The following is a 15,793-nucleotide window of genomic DNA, read 5'->3' on the forward strand; positions in this document are numbered from 1 at the left end:
ACTGGACTTGCATACCTAACGTGTTATACCTTGTACGTTTCCATGTTCATGCTGCAGATGAGTTACTGCAGATTGTTGATTTATCGCCCACTAATACTGTGTTGTGCATTTTCCAAGAATTATGTATCTTCTTGAGCATTCAAAAGATAGTATTAGTGTTTTACTGCACTAAAAGTGAAAAAACAAACCAACCTATGAGTTTATGAAAGTGTAGCTCATCTGTAACAAGAAGAACCTTCACAAAGGTAAGGTGGTTTATTTTAAATCTTAGATCAAAATATATATTAATGCATATCTTCAGAATTGCAATAACTTTCCCAGCGATGTGCACAGCATTTAACACAGTAAGAAAGCATAATAGGGATGGAGTTATTAAAAGACAACTGTTTTCCTCCATAGTGAAGAGTTCCAGGATTTATTTACCTGATTAGCTAGGATTATCAAGAAATGTTATGATTTAATTGAAATTTTCTTGAGTTTGTCTGTGCGGACAAAATACGACTATCACTGCATTCATTGCTAACAAATAGGCTAAAATAGATGCCTAAACTTATATGATGTTTATAAAAGATAAAAAGTTGTCAAAAGCTCTGAAATCCCATTTTCAAAATTTATTCACACACTTCACATAAAGGTCATCAATGACCTCCTAAGTCCCTTGGTCAATTTAAAAATAGAGCTTCTATATCAAGCTTACTTTATAGAAATATTTGCCCATTCTGCTGACTTTTTTCTCTTATGTATGTATAAGTGTGGAAGAACTTGTTAAACTTTCTGTCTAAATCACAGAGCAGAATTTGGTAAAATGGATCACTAGCTTCCTGCAAATACATGGCCTATAGGAGTAATCACTTTTCACAGTGATTTGTAACAGCAGGACATACATATTTTTGCTTCAATTATCATCTCTGGTACCTTGTCACTGGAAGGCAGAAGTCCAAAGTAGCTGGTAAGAGCTGTTCACTAGCTCAAAGCAAGGTTTTTCCGCACAGCATCATCAACTGTTTGTCAAATTCTGTCTTCACTCCTAACAGAGACCTATTTCCATATTTACCTGGCAATGCCAAGGTATTTCAGAATTATATTTGTTGGATATGTTATATTTCAGATGATTAAGGTAAGGTTTGGGTTGTGGGGTTTTTTACTATTCATTTGTTAGGTTCACAAACTATGCAAAAAGGCATGATCCATGGCGCTCCAGATGTGACATACACAATGGCACAAGGAAAGATGAGTATGCTGAGAATAACCAGTTGGTGAAGGTACCTAGTTCTGTCTATCCTGTAAAGCAGGCTGGTTTCAGAAATAAATATCCTAGCTCCGTAATGTTGTAATTCCCTAGCTATTGACCTGATAATCACATAATCATTCCAAATAACTAACTTAACCTCCTAACCCATGCGTTTTGATGAAGCAGAAAGTCTTCATGCTCTACAAAATTACATAACTAGAGATGGGGCCAAACTGTAGTGTCTCTTGTGTGTCAGTAGATGGTTTAGGGTGTCCATCATTAAAAGAGATGTAACAGATATCTGTTAGACATTGTGGATATATCTCCTAATTCCCAGTATTCTCTTATTCACATTAGATGGTATACTCTACCATTAGGGCACCAGTGAAAAATGCATGTCTATGTGCATCCGAGCATCTGGTCTGTTTTTCCATCTGTGCTGGAAACTCTTCCTTTCCACTCTGACAACATGTTTATGCCTTCATGTACTGTTTCATTTTTCTCCAAGCAGTTCTCCAGTGCTTTATACTGCAGTTAATGGTTTTCATCTTTTGGAACATTCTCCTGATGCTTCCTAGTAGGTACAATTTTGCTGCTGACTAGCATCATGTATCTGGATATTTGAAAATGGGCTAAATCATAGGCAACATTCCAGATGAAAGCTCTTGAATTGGAAACCTGATAAGAACTTAACTGCAACAACGGACTTTTTGCTCCTTCTTCTGAGAGGTCTAACTCAATCACTATGCATATTTTCCCTAAAATTCTTATACCTCTTTCATTCATTTTTAAAGATATCAGTAGAACTTTGCCCACTTACAGTGGACATATAAGAAACAAGTTGGAATATAAAAATCAAATATAAACAGTATTAAAAAGAAAGCATTAACAAATTGCTGTTATTCTTCGCAGAGCACTCTAATGTAATACATTAATGATAATGCAGAATAGAATACATAGCTGTAGCACTTTTCATACTTTCCATCCAAAATCTCAAAGCAAAAGTCATAATGATGACTGGAACCTTACAGTCCCCTGGTGAAACAGGCACTATTATCTCCATTTTACAAATTTTGTAAGTCCATTGCCAGTGTGGAGGCTGGATGGAGATTGTCCTTCTCTGATGGTGCAGAAGCTTCCCCTCACCTTTCCTTAGGCTCTCCTGCAGGGGCCAAGGCATCCCAATCTGCCACTGGATAGGTTGCCCTGAGTGACCTGTGCTTGCAACAGGTGACAGAGCTGCAACCTTCACCACATGTTGGTTAAAAAACCCACAAACCTCACATTTTTCATGATATGACTAACATGTCAAAGTACTGCTGTCACTTGTGCTCTTCCTACCAGAGCAGCTTCTGCATCAGCATGTTAAATAACCTCTTACTGACACCTAGGGAAGAGACGTGTGCTGGCTGGTGAGAACCACACAGCTTCAGAGCTTCAAGCTGACGATCACTGCTTTAGAGGATAACAAGAGATGTGCCCGGTTGAGATGAAACATTTAGTTTTAAATGGGCGTCTGATGTCTGTCAATGGCAGAGGTCTAATTTAGACTTCCTTGATCACCATAGCTGGCACACTCCCAGATACTGCATTATATTAACAAGGTTCATAAACTGTCAGATATAACTCATCCACTTAACTCTGCAATGAGGCACAGACTCTGAGGACACGGCCTTTCCGAGAATGTTCTCTCTTTATAATTCATCATTCCCCCCAAATGCCTCATGTGATATGATGTTACTGGAATCCTCAGCTAAAAAGATCAAGTTTTTTGGTCACACATACTGCAGAATTTCTTCCTACATCTCCTACCAGCCCAAGCGGTGACTGGGACCTTTGCCATCAAGCTATTTCCATTTGGGCCAAGGAGATCACTGTTTTTCATGCTGGGTAAATGAGGGAGAGATCTCCTGCTCTTCTGGAGAAGGGCTGTGAGGGGAAATGTGCCTTTGGCCATGGAATTCAAACTGTCCTTCCACTCGGGGGCACTAGAGGGTAATCTATCTTTGCACCAGCCTAGGCTGTATGGTGTGATATTCCTTTAAACTCTCCAGTGGGTCTCCTTTTGCAGGAAAGGTTTCACAAAGCTCTTTGGCATTTGCTTTTTTGAAGGCTGCTTAGCTGATTTTGCTGAATGGAAAAGGTAGCACTGAAACGTATCTTTTGTTATAGATTATAAAGGTGGAAAAAGCCTGCAGTAGGCTAATGCTGAGAGGGAAAATAGCATTGAAACATGAGCTGAGTTCAGGTACTTTAAACATTAGATGCCACAGGAAGAGGTTTTATTGACCTTGAAACCCCTGTGACACTTGATGCTGTTATATTGTGCATCTAGAGCAAAATGTTTGTGCTAAGCAATGCATTTGCTAGATGTATGGATCCTAGAGAGATGCAATGATGTGGAGCACCCCATGCAGACTGCTTTGTATTTTCACTGAGATATCTCTCTTTCCTTACTCCAGAGCTTGAGGTTTGAGGGAGCTATTTGGTTAAGATAAGCTTATTCTGCCTCATCTTCCTTACACGTATTGCCAGAGAGAGCACATCCTGTCAGATATCCCAACTTCCAATCTTGTGCATGGGCATAGACAGCCAGAGAGCACAGGGAAAGCCTCCCCCTGACATAGTCACCTTCCTGGCAGCTCTGTTGCTGATGGCACTGTCAATGAGATCTGTCTGTTCCTCTGCCGTTAGTCCACAATTTCCACTGGGCTTCTGAATGACTATTACTGTATTTTAATAATCAATGAATGTTCAGGTTTTATCACTTCAGGCCCTATTCACCTAGATCACACCACCTAGAGCTTTTCCTATGAATGCCCTATTTTTGAAAGCTAAAGCAGTGAACTTGACTGTTCAGGTTGCTGAAAAGCTGCCTCAGCTGAGCTGTGCACATTGCATACCTTACATCAATCATCTGCCTTGTCAACACCGCCATCACCAGCCATCGTAGGAGGACTTTGATCAGAGCATTATTAGGCTGTTGCACCTTGACCACCACCATGAAGCCAGCATAGTGCCAAAGCTGTCATGTATCATGAAGCTTCCTGACCCTATGACCGCCATCAGAGCCTTCAAATAAACAGCAATTCATCACAGGGAAAATAAATAGCATCACAGGGAAAGAGTCAGTTGGTACTAGAAAGTCTCTCTCACCTCTGATGAAATGTTCTGGCTCTTGCCATTTATGTGACAGCATTGCTCTAACTTAATCTAACATGTAATGATGGAGAAAAGCAAACTACCTGTGCTTCTTTTCTGAACTTTTACTCTACACAGTTTTCATGGTTGGCCACAATCCTGAGAAACTGGCAGACACAACAACATATTACTCCCTTTCACATCCTTTACTGACTCTCCTCTGAATACTTCTGTTTCCTGGATCCGAGGGCCTGGTGTTCACACTCACATCATCAGGGTTCACTTGCCATATGGGTGCCTCAACAGGGAGGGATGGGTTTTCACTGAACAGAAGCACTCATATGTGTTTGTTTATCAGGAATTCAGAGTTCTCTTGTACCATCAAAACATTTCCCCCTTATACAATCTGCACAAACTTCAAGTATGCTTTTTTTTCTTTTCCTACTGCCCCTCAAAAGAGTGAGTAGCATTGGTAATCAACTGCTTCATCTAATGCAGTTCAATTTAAAATGTTAGGCATTCAGTTGGTGGGCTGTGAGCAGTCTGTGGCTTTGCTAGATCTGCAGCATAAAGAACCAATTTTTCTTATCCTAATCCTATGGCTGTCTAGAAAAGGTGACACACGGTTGGACATAATGATAAGAAAAGCTACTGCTGCCAAAGCAGGCAGATACCAAAGCCAGATGATTAAACCATTCCAAAGCATTCCCAGAAGACAAGAGGGGGAAAAGGTCCAAAGATTTTTTCCATAAAGGTTTTCTTGCTATAAAACCTTCAGAACAAAGCCTACATACAGACATATATACACTTTTGCTTTAATAATCCAGTCCTATTATTAACAGAATTATCAGGGTGATACATATTTTAAAGCCTTTTACTTCAGGGTTTTTGTTTCAACTTCATTCTTTATTTTGTTGTTTTGTGGTTGCCAAGTGGATAGAGGCAGCTGGCCTTGCTTTAAAAATAAATAGGAGGATTTTTCCCAATCTCCACAGCTCTAATGGCTAAATCCCTTTGATGTGAACAGCAGTCACCGCACGCTGTTGACCTCCATACAACCAGAGCTCTGTTCTAACAGGGACAAGTTGGGTTTCAGAGCTACGCCGTGAGAGGAAACCAGAGCAATAGACTTTTTGACTTTTAGGACTTCTCACAGACTCAGTTTGGGTGGAATTAACGAAAATATGTAACCAAATATATCCTTTAACCCTAATCAAGCGAGAAAAGGTAAAGTGGAGACAATTCCACAAAAGCAGAAAACAGAAAATTAAAAGTTCTCTAGTTTTTAGCAGGCTTTTTTTGCAGCGCTAATGCCTTCAGCCTGCACTGAGCAATGCGCACTTGATCTGCACCCAGTACCTGCTGAATGCAGCTAGTGGAGATTTTACTCCTGGCTTCCTAGCCCTACCATTGCTCTGAACTGTGATCTGGGATCAACACAGCTCAGCCCGCTGTGGCCTCCCCTCCACCCCTTGAGACGTGCCCGCTGCAGCTTCCCCAGGGAACCCAGCAGAGTCCCACCTCGGGAATTTCTCCTGTGGGAGCAGGAATGTAAAGTTCAGCACCAAGCCTGAGTCTCCAAGATGGTCCACAGTTCAGTTAACACAGAGGTTGGCAATAAACAATCCCTAGTTCCATCTCGTACAAGCTGGTAGCCCCTGTATTTTGGGTTGTCTTTGATGTCTGAAGCAGGAAAAAGGACATCCTACTCTTTAGCTGTGAAATGAAATCATGGAAAAGCGCCAAATATCATGTGGTTATCAAAAGCATAAATCGTGCTGAAATACCTAGGAAGAGGGAAGATTTGTAGAAAGTTTTAGGTCAGATTTGTAGAAAAGTCTTGCTAAACTTTGAGGAAATTTGGGTCAAGCTGAGTGTCTGTAATACAGCTTCAAAACAGGTAAGCATCTCATGCTTTCTACCGTTGTTAAAGGTTTGCACAGCTCTTATCTGACAAGCCACAGTGCTGTGATTTTCAGTGCCCCTGTGGTCTCTTCAATTCATCGGGTGAAAAAGCTTGCCAGGGAAGGCACTAAGGGAATGGCTGCCCTGAGCAAGACAGAACCGCTCTCAAGTGCCCAGCAGCATTTCAAACAAAAGCATGCTAGCAGATCTTCACGGTGATCTTCAAATGCTTACACAAAAAGGAAATCTCCAGAAAATTGAATAGTCCACTGAGAAATAAAGAAAGACTTTTTGCTAAGCACCTTCTAGACACCCGATATAAAAAAGATTATGATGCACTAGTTGAAATAAATGCAATTTTTATCACACTTCTATTTTCCAATGTGTCTAGATTTATCTGTATTTATGATTCATGTTTTTACTGTACCTGCTGAAAAAATAAAATCAAAAATCTCTGGGGCAGCTTTCAGCCCAAGAAAGAAAAGAAATATAATTTGACAACTACATAGGCTAAGAAATTATGGGTTTGGTTTGGTTTTAAATTTCATGATTGTCCACTAGATATTATCATGGACATGGCAATTTAACATTGTCTTCCTTTAATAATTATTTTATTGTGCAGAATAAAGCTTCTTGGCCATACTAATGAATTATTGTTTCCAGACAGCACATAGATAGTTAATTCTGTAGAAGAATGACTGCAAGGCCACACGGTCTACATTCCCCATCAGGGATCTGGCCTGATATCAATAGTTCTGCAATGCTCCTTTTGTGATAAAAGATAGTTAAACTTGGAGGAACGACAGAGCTCTCATAATGTTAAATGTAAGCACAAATAAAAGCGTACCTCAACAGAGTAGTTTCCATGGAACATAGCTTGAGTTTTATATTAAACTCTAGCAATGATGTTCACTCACCGATGCGGCACTACTGCAGGCAGTGAAATCATGCTTGAAAGGGTTTTTGCAGAGGGCAGCTTTAGAACCCCCATGACACCGACTTATTCTACAGATACTGAGAGAAAGGTCTTTGTCTTACCTTTTCTGCTAAATAATGAGTATGATTTTTCTGAGAATCGATACACTGGAAGCTTTCTAGATAGTAATTCTCCAGTTCTTCAGTTGCTCATAACATATATCTATATATAGCCAGCCTCCAAAAATCCATTTAATAGAAACATTGTTTCTAAAATGAACAACTTTACAGAGGCTTTATATATGCAGACCCCTGTAAGCTTAAGAAATATGATTAAATTGCACATGGGTAGACATATAACATCACAGCTTTGCAATATAAAGTTCCCAGGGCCAAAATTAACCTTCATGTAATTCTGCATTATTATTGCTTGAACTAGCCCATTTTTTGCTAAGGTCTTAAAACCACAGTGTTTGTAGAATCCTGCAAAAACCTAATAATGAAAAGTAAATACACAAGCCTCAGCTGTTTCAGAAGATACTGTAACATCTGGCCATAGGAGAACAATGGGTTTGTGTTTTTAAAGTCTAAAGTCCGTTTCTCCTGACAAAGTCCAGTTATAGAATAAAACACGCTCATTCAGTGAAGCCAAGACCATGTACTATTTCCATAACCCTTAACTCATTCATCTACATCTTCAGCTTTCTCCTCATCACCTTATCCCACTCAGATCTTACCCCCTTTTAGTTTTTGTTTCTTCCTTTGTGTCATCCTTTTGTTTCAGTTGTCTGGCTTAATAAAGATAACTCCTAATAATTATCTATATAGATATTGCTTTAAAAGAGGGAAAGGTGGGGGCCTTGACCAGAAATGATGGGTTTTCACATAATAGCCTTTTTCCCAAATCTGGTGCTATTTGCAGTGTATGAAAACATTCATCTCCATAAAAGAAGTGAGAAAAAATAGCAAGACAGGATTTTGATCAATACCGCTTCTGATTAAGTTTGATCACAGCACTTGACATTTTGAGCAAGTCTGGAAGTACACGCACAGAACACCCAGGATCTGCTAAGAGACTCTAGCAGTGTAACAGGACACTGCTGACTTGGGTAGGGAATATTCTGACTACTTTTTTGTTTGCCTTATTTGGCTATAATAAGGCAACAAGATGCATTAACTTAATTCTGTAATTAATCTCATTGCCAAACCTTCACTAATGCTGTTTTATTGCTGGCTTATTTTAGGCTTTTGCTTGTCTTCTTTTTTTCCTTGGCAGAAGGAATGATGTTTTATCAAGGTGTTTATAGATGAGAAAATACTAAAAAAAAAAAATTTAAAATGTGTTTGAGATCATTGTATATAAAAATGGTCATCATATGCCATTAAAGTAACATCCAGGGAACTGGTGCAGGGATGAGCAATGTGTTACTTTTAGAAAGAGCAGTGTTCATTTATAGTCTCATATAGAAATATCAGGGAAAGTTGTAAAGAGCAGATTTTTTCAAGCTATTGTTCATAAAAACATGCATTGACTAATCACTGTATCTATAAATGAGCAGGAGAGTTATTAACAGTTCCTTCTCCTCTAGAGGTCCGTACTACAGCATTAAAATGTGAATGGGACAGATGTAGACACCTAATCTGGATGGGTCTGTTTTCCACGACTGATCTTCTGTTCATTGCACCTATTTCTTTTTATTGCTGCATGGTTTATAAAAGAAAGCTCAATTAAGGGGTGGGGAGGGGGGAGAAAAAAAAAAGGTATGCAAAGCAACAACAATTTACAAGCCTTCTTTCCTAGTTTTAAACTGATTTTGTGAGACAGTCAGGCTTCTTTCTTCTTTATCTCTGAGGACTCAGTCCCTTCCTTCTCACATAAGACAAAAATCTTGCTGAGATACTGAATCAGGAAGACTCTGCTCTGTGTAATTCTCATACTGCACTCAGCACTGCTGCATTTGAGGACTTCCCAGGAATATATTAAGAAATGTGACTAACCTCCATCATTTGGGTTTGGGTTTGGTTTTTTTTTCCTCTCATCTCCCATCTCTCCAGGGGGAGGAGTGTGTTCAGTGAAGTGTTTTGTTTGGAATTTATTTTATTTATTTTGTGCTGTACATAGGTACATTGCAGTGTGTTTTTCTTAGAGAAACAAGGTCAAAGAAATGCATCTTGCACTGTGACAAAGGTGGTAAATTTTGTGAGAGCCCTTCATCCGTGTGGGAATTCATTAATAATTTTAGCTGGCTGGTCCCCAAGAAATCTCTGCTACATCCATAGATGAGTTGTACCCTTCCTACAGGAAGTCCTAATCCACCGGGGAGGAAGCATGTTCCCAGCCTGCATCCCAGGGGTCTCTGTAGTCACCATGGGCTCAGGCCATTGAGCATCCTCAAAGTGAAAATTGCCACTTTTGGTTCTGAACCTTAGCTCTGAGTGTGTGCCCTCTGCTGATGATGAAATTAGAAGATAAATCTTGAATGGCTATCACTGGATCAGAACTGATAAATTGCTTGGTTAAAAAAGAGAAAAATAACAAAAAAACTAATGTGATGTTCAAATTTAAACAAAATTATTATGTGTACCAAGCAAAGGGTTAGATAAATGTGGGAGAAGGGGAGGTTTATTTCATGAATTCTGATTATCTCATGGGAAACAAATTTCCATTTGTATTTATAACAGAACAATTTCTAGCTTTAAGGCACTCTTTTAATCAGCAAGCTCATCTGATGAAATGCTGTAGGATTTACTTATATATCAAAGGAGTTCCCTAGACATTTAAGGGATGCAACTGAATACAATTAAAAGATCAGTTGTAAGCACAGTTTGTGATACAGTTTGTTTGCTGTGCCTTGTGAAAGAAGTTTAGTTCTTGCGGTGTTTTAGCAGACAGTATTGAACTGTATTACAAGAAAAGCTTTACCATTGTGGCCTACTAGAGATATAACTATTCAGCTATCTTGGATCTGATGGTCTGTAAAAAGAGAACAGAGAAACTATTAAGCCAAGGTTCACATCCAAGAATGGAATCATTTACGAACAACCTTTCTGGGCCTAATTCGTTGCTGAATTAAACCTCATGCAATGTCATTGAAGTCAATGGGGTTATGCAGGGCATAAGTCAGTGGAGCAAATTAGCCCTCTGTCTCGAAGCCAAGAAACCCAAGGAAAGAGTGATCCAATAAAACAGAGATGAAATGCTGATATTAGCCGAATGCCACTGTTCTTGGTACACTGCGTTCTTTGTGTCCAGCGGTGAATATTTCATCCTTCCCAGGTGTAAAATCTTCCCCGCAGCACTATAAGGCAGATTTATAATAAATGACAAAATTAATGATTTAGTTCTGTTGTAATGCAGCTTCTGGGCTCCCAATAGGAACTTAAGCAGTTAGCAGACAACATCTATGCTGGCTGCAGTGTGATCTCCAAATCAAGTCTTGATCTCTTCAGAAAAGTCTTGGGGCTGGCCCTTGTTTTTTTCCATTAGCCATCTCTCACCCATACAAATGTTAGAAGCTAGCATTCATAGGTATGGAGAGCTCTCTACATAGAAGTCTGACAGAAATACCAGGAACATCTGTGTAAGTGCTGGAGTAAATTAGGCACAGTCACTGCTTCAGGTATGAAGCACTAGGAAACAGACTGGATTTGTTTGCGTTTCACGTATATGGGCAATATTAAGGGGTCTAAGAACCCACGATATTGCAGTGATTGTAGGTGTGTCTTGGATTAATGAAAAAAAAAAAAAAATCCATTTGCAGTAACCAGTATTGATAACAATACATGGTCTTCTCTCAGATTTCACCCTTTTTACTGTCTGACCCACTGATTACTTTGTCTGAAATTAAGATCATCATCTTCCTCAGCCAGACATTATGGGTTTTGCACCACGCACACAGAGAGCTCAGTCCTGGCTGGAAACTTCATGCATTTTCATTATTTGTATAGAGAACTAATTCCCAAAGTCTACAGCTGGATTTGCAGCTCGTGGAAAGATCTCCGTGGAGTGACCTGGACAGAATAACACATTTCAACAACACGGCTCACTTTTCACTACAAAGAGATCAAACAACCTGAATTCTTTTGACATCCTACCATGCAAACTTCAGTGACCAGCTAAAGGATAAAAAAACGGTTTGTTGGCAATCAGTAGAGAAAATTCTCCAGAACTACATGTAAGGGAAGCCGTGTAAAGCACGCAACACGTGGCTCGTGCTGCTGCTCCAGTACTCGTTCTGTTGCTTCTGGTGTGAGTGTAACTTCTCAGTGATAACGGAACTTGGTGGAAGGACTAGCAGACAACTCACATGATATGTGGGATCTGTGACGTTGGCCATTTTTTTCCTTTTTTTACTTTTTCAGGTGATAGTGTAAGATAAGCAATCTGCCATGCTACTTGAGAACCACTCCAGATTTTCATTTTCTTCAGCATTTTCTTTGCTTGTGTTTACAATTCACATGTGGGCATGCTCTGAGGAGAAGAATGAAGGGAATGAGATATGAATTTGCCATCTGCAGCATGACATGCTGCTGTAAACACATTCAGACCTAGCCAAAGTGCTATGTCTTGAGGCCTGGGGGCTTTACAGATATGGGAACAAGTCCCACAGTCAGGTCTACAGTGCTAATTTCAAATGATAAAATATCACTATAAAGTGCATTGAATTCATCTTTGGTTTAGCTGGTAAGGTCCTGCTAAAAAACAGAGTTCTGCTAGAAGGTTGGGTTTTATTGGATAACAAATCTGATTTTGACAAACACATTTAAATTTTCAGCGGCTAAACTCCCATCCATCCAACAACCCATGTGGTTTTCTCATTTTCAACAATTGAAAAGAAGTCAATTCTGTAATGGAAAATTACCTCCTCAATTTTGGAGGTTTTAATGAAGGGTGTGTTTTTCAAGAAAAATGCAAAATTCTCATGACTATTTCCAAAAGAATCACATAAAATAAGAAAATACAGTTATTATTAAATTACCACACTGTTGTAAAAATTATCATTACCTCATCAAACAGAGTCTGGTGAAGCTTGTTATTTCTGTTTCTGTTGTTGCTTTTCTAAAACCAGCTCTTGTTTTACTATTGTATTTGCTTTACATCTAATGCTATTACATTTTGTTTCAGCTGGCGGGCTTCATCTATGCCTGTTATGTTGTGAAATGTATTACTGAAGAAGAGGACAGCTGTAAGTACTAAAGCTTTATTACATACAAAATGAATTCTTTTTTTTTTTAAATCACCCCTCCACTATGCTGGCTCTTGCTGACTTCAACCTAAATGCTTTATTATGTCATATCCAGAACATGCTTTCTGTCCACCCTTCTTGATCTGAAATTTGCAAATGACAGAAAGGCAAAGGAGTTGTGAAATGCAGATTAAAAATACATACTCCTTTCTTCTGAAAAGATCATTGCAATTTTTTCCTCACAGCTCAGCTTAAGACATAAAATAAAAAAACCAAAAATCCCAATTGGCAAATATAAGCTTTTTTTCTTTTTTCTTTTTTCTTTTTTTCCTTCTTATTCCAGATTGTTATTAACTATCTTCACAATAATTGGTTACCACAGAGGGTATAGCTCTTCTGTGTTGACTTGTGTGTTGGCTTGTAAAAGCACTTCTGGCAAAAAAAAATAGCTTTAGATCATTGCAGGACCTTCATTTATGAGAGGTGAAGCTGCGGAGCTCCTCTTTGTTCCTGCTGCTCCCAGGGTACAATTACAAGGAGCGAAATGATTTCATATAGATGTATGTTTGTGTTTCTTCTGTTTATTTATATCAATAGCAGCCTGTTGAGCAGAATTTGCTCTCATTACATGCTATGGAGTCAAGCCATTTCATTTTTTCTCTACTCTAACCTTGATTTTTTTAAAAGGGCCACTGCAGCATTTCAGTACATCTTGGGATTCATACTAAAGCACTTCAGAAACAAGTATCAGAACTGCATGTAACTTTGATAAAATATACATGAATCCTAGAGAGAGCTCTGCAACAGGAAGCTAAAGGGGTTTTATTTGATTGAGAGCACTGCTAGGGCTGGTGGGGGTTCCTTTGTGTGTTCTCCTGCGTAGAAAATTGCTGCAGCCCTATAATCTATTGGCAATACAGTGCCACTGTCAGCCGTCAAGGGGAGATTTAGTGCCGAAATCAAACCAGACTTTGGAGGTCTTTCTGACTACGCTCGTTTCAGTTGTCTCTCTTTTTCTGTGGAGCCAAGGAAGGAAAAAGAGTTTGGGACAGGCATGTGGAGCAGGGGTATGTCACAAACAGGTCTTGGCTTTTTAGGGAAGGGTCCAGTCATACGTGCTTTCTCCTACACTCCCATTAAGTGTACTCTCTATCCACAGAGCAGGAGGAGAGCGATCCCTTGCACCCCAAATGAAATCCCATTTAATACCATTCTGCCCTCTCTTCTGAGGACTTAAATCTTTTTTCACTCTTCTGTAATGCTTTAGGGCACAATATAAGTAAAAAGTGACAAAGGGACTTGTGACCTGGCTCACTGAACAAGTGCAGAAGTCAGAGCACATTTGAGATTTCTCCCGTGGTCTGTAAAGCAGCGTTCCTGGCAGCAATGCACCATGGCCAATATGGTATTGTTTTCTGCTCACTGCGACAGGAGCTCCCTGTTGTTCAGAAGCAACAGATTGTCATGCTTCTTTGAACCTGTTCTTGCCACTGTCTTGCCTGTCTTGAGACTTTTATTACTTTGTTAGTACACCTCAGCCAGGCCTCTTCTTGTAGCCAAAGAGCCACCTTACCCATCTGTGAGCATCTCTCTGAAGCACTGGGGCGAATCCCCACCCAGCGCAATGAAGCCAGCGCAGGCTCAGGCACAGCAGCTTCTTCACCTCTGGTGAGGCCTGGAAGCATGGCCGTAAAAAAAAAGAGAAAAAGGGAACTTCTGTGAGTGAGTCGTCCCAACACTGCAATAATGTTCAGATCGGATTAGGGCCCTCAAGGTATCATAAAATTAAAGCAGCTTTAATTTCTACTGAGAGGCTGCATGTAGCAGAGAGTAAGAATGATTCAGACTCAGACTCTGATGTGCACCGAACGCTCACTGTGACAGCCAGGGGCGGTAGTCTGTACAGATACCCCTGCTCAGGTTTAATTTTAAATTCTTTTATTTCCATTTAGATATGTTTTCTTGCCTTTTCCCTCCCTTTTGGCAACATATCCATCTATTGCACTTCTCTGAGAAGTAATGTATCCCTTATGGATGACATAGTATTTATACTCCAGAGGAAGAAGCCTAAGCATAACTTCCTCAGGACATTCACAGATGGGGTCATCTCAGGTAGACCAAGTGAGCGCAAAGGAGAAAAGCTTTCAGGAAAAGTGGAATATGTCCCAGAGCCATTTCTAGAGCTTCCTGCACATGTGAGTCTTTGGTCTGAGATCACATCAGATCCCCTAGCTGTGTTTATCTTCCTCCCGCAGTCTCCTTTTCCATTTCTCCAGTTCCTCACCCCTTCTTATTGCTATGAAGTAAGCTCTGTGGCACTGAGGGATGAAGACATCCCTCCTGCCCACAGTGTACTCCCTCCCCTAGACTTTCTGGACATATAGCACAGCAGAAAAAAGCTTTACTTTGCTACTCACCAACTCCTGCCTAGCATCCATATCTGCTAAGAGGTGAGGTTGGGCTTGTGCATGCATGCAGTTTGGCAGCTGGTGTTCCCTCTGTGTGCTAAAGATGTGTCGGCTGTGAAAGAGCCTCTGGTAAAACTGGTCACGACTTTCCCACACCACTGCCCTGCTTTCCCAGCTTCTGAAGTGGTCTGTGAAGAACAGAGGGACACTGCTGTCTTCTTAACCACTTCCATATTTACAGACATCACAGGAGAAACCTAGATCTCTGGTTTTCAGGACCACTCACACCTGTAAAAATGGGATGCCTCGCTGCCAGTCACAAAGGACCATAAGGATAACCATATTGGGTCACACCAAAGGGGCATTTAACTCCAAGTCTAATGAAACAGAGTCAATAGAAGAAGCCTTTCTGGTGAGACAGAGCCAACAGGAAAAGCCTTTCGCATCTCGCAATGGTCATGGTGAATACTCATACATTCAGATCCATTTCTTCCGCTTTGTTAATGGGCCATGGCAGCAACAACAGCCCAGAAGAGGAGTGGAAGAGGCAGAAACACTGAGACTGGCAGGAGCAGGCAGCAAGGCATGAGACTCGAGAAAAAGTCATGCAACATCCAAGAGCCAGGCAGGGGCATGTTCCCAATTTTAACCAGAGAAACATATCAACTCTGCTCCAGAGCAGAGAAGGTGCCTCATCTTCTGTTGGCACGGAGCCTCAACTGTAGAAGCACAATCAGGTTGCTCTTAAGCTGCTTCAGCTGAATTAGCTTCGCTCCCAGAGTAATTGGAACAAGCTGAAAGAATTACTATTTCTCCATTCTTTATGTAGATTTTATTAAGAGAAGAAATGAGTGAGGGTAGAATTAAGCAAACATTTCACTAAGATTAACCTGCTCTAACCTCACTAAAGGATTAGGAACAGAACAATACAGTGATCAAATCAGGGTCATAACTAGGGCTGAATCAGCAAGTCTAGAGGTTTTAATTACACACCAAATAAATCCAGC

At 40.2% G+C, this 15,793-nt stretch overlaps 1 protein-coding gene across 1 annotated transcript in view; it reads left to right on the top strand.

Moving 5' to 3' along the window:
* NKAIN2 (sodium/potassium transporting ATPase interacting 2) overlaps positions 1-15,793 on the top strand; it is a 566,373-nt gene that overhangs the window by 525,485 nt on the left and 25,095 nt on the right. The window contains exon 5 of the mRNA XM_054822311.1: positions 12,318-12,378. Coding sequence (XP_054678286.1) covers positions 12,318-12,378 — 61 coding nt within the window. The remainder of the gene's footprint in view (positions 1-12,317; positions 12,379-15,793) is intronic.

The sequence above is a fragment of the Grus americana genome, chromosome 3 (genome assembly GCF_028858705.1).
Source record: "Grus americana isolate bGruAme1 chromosome 3, bGruAme1.mat, whole genome shotgun sequence".
In the NCBI taxonomy this organism is placed as follows: domain Eukaryota; kingdom Metazoa; phylum Chordata; class Aves; order Gruiformes; family Gruidae; genus Grus; species Grus americana.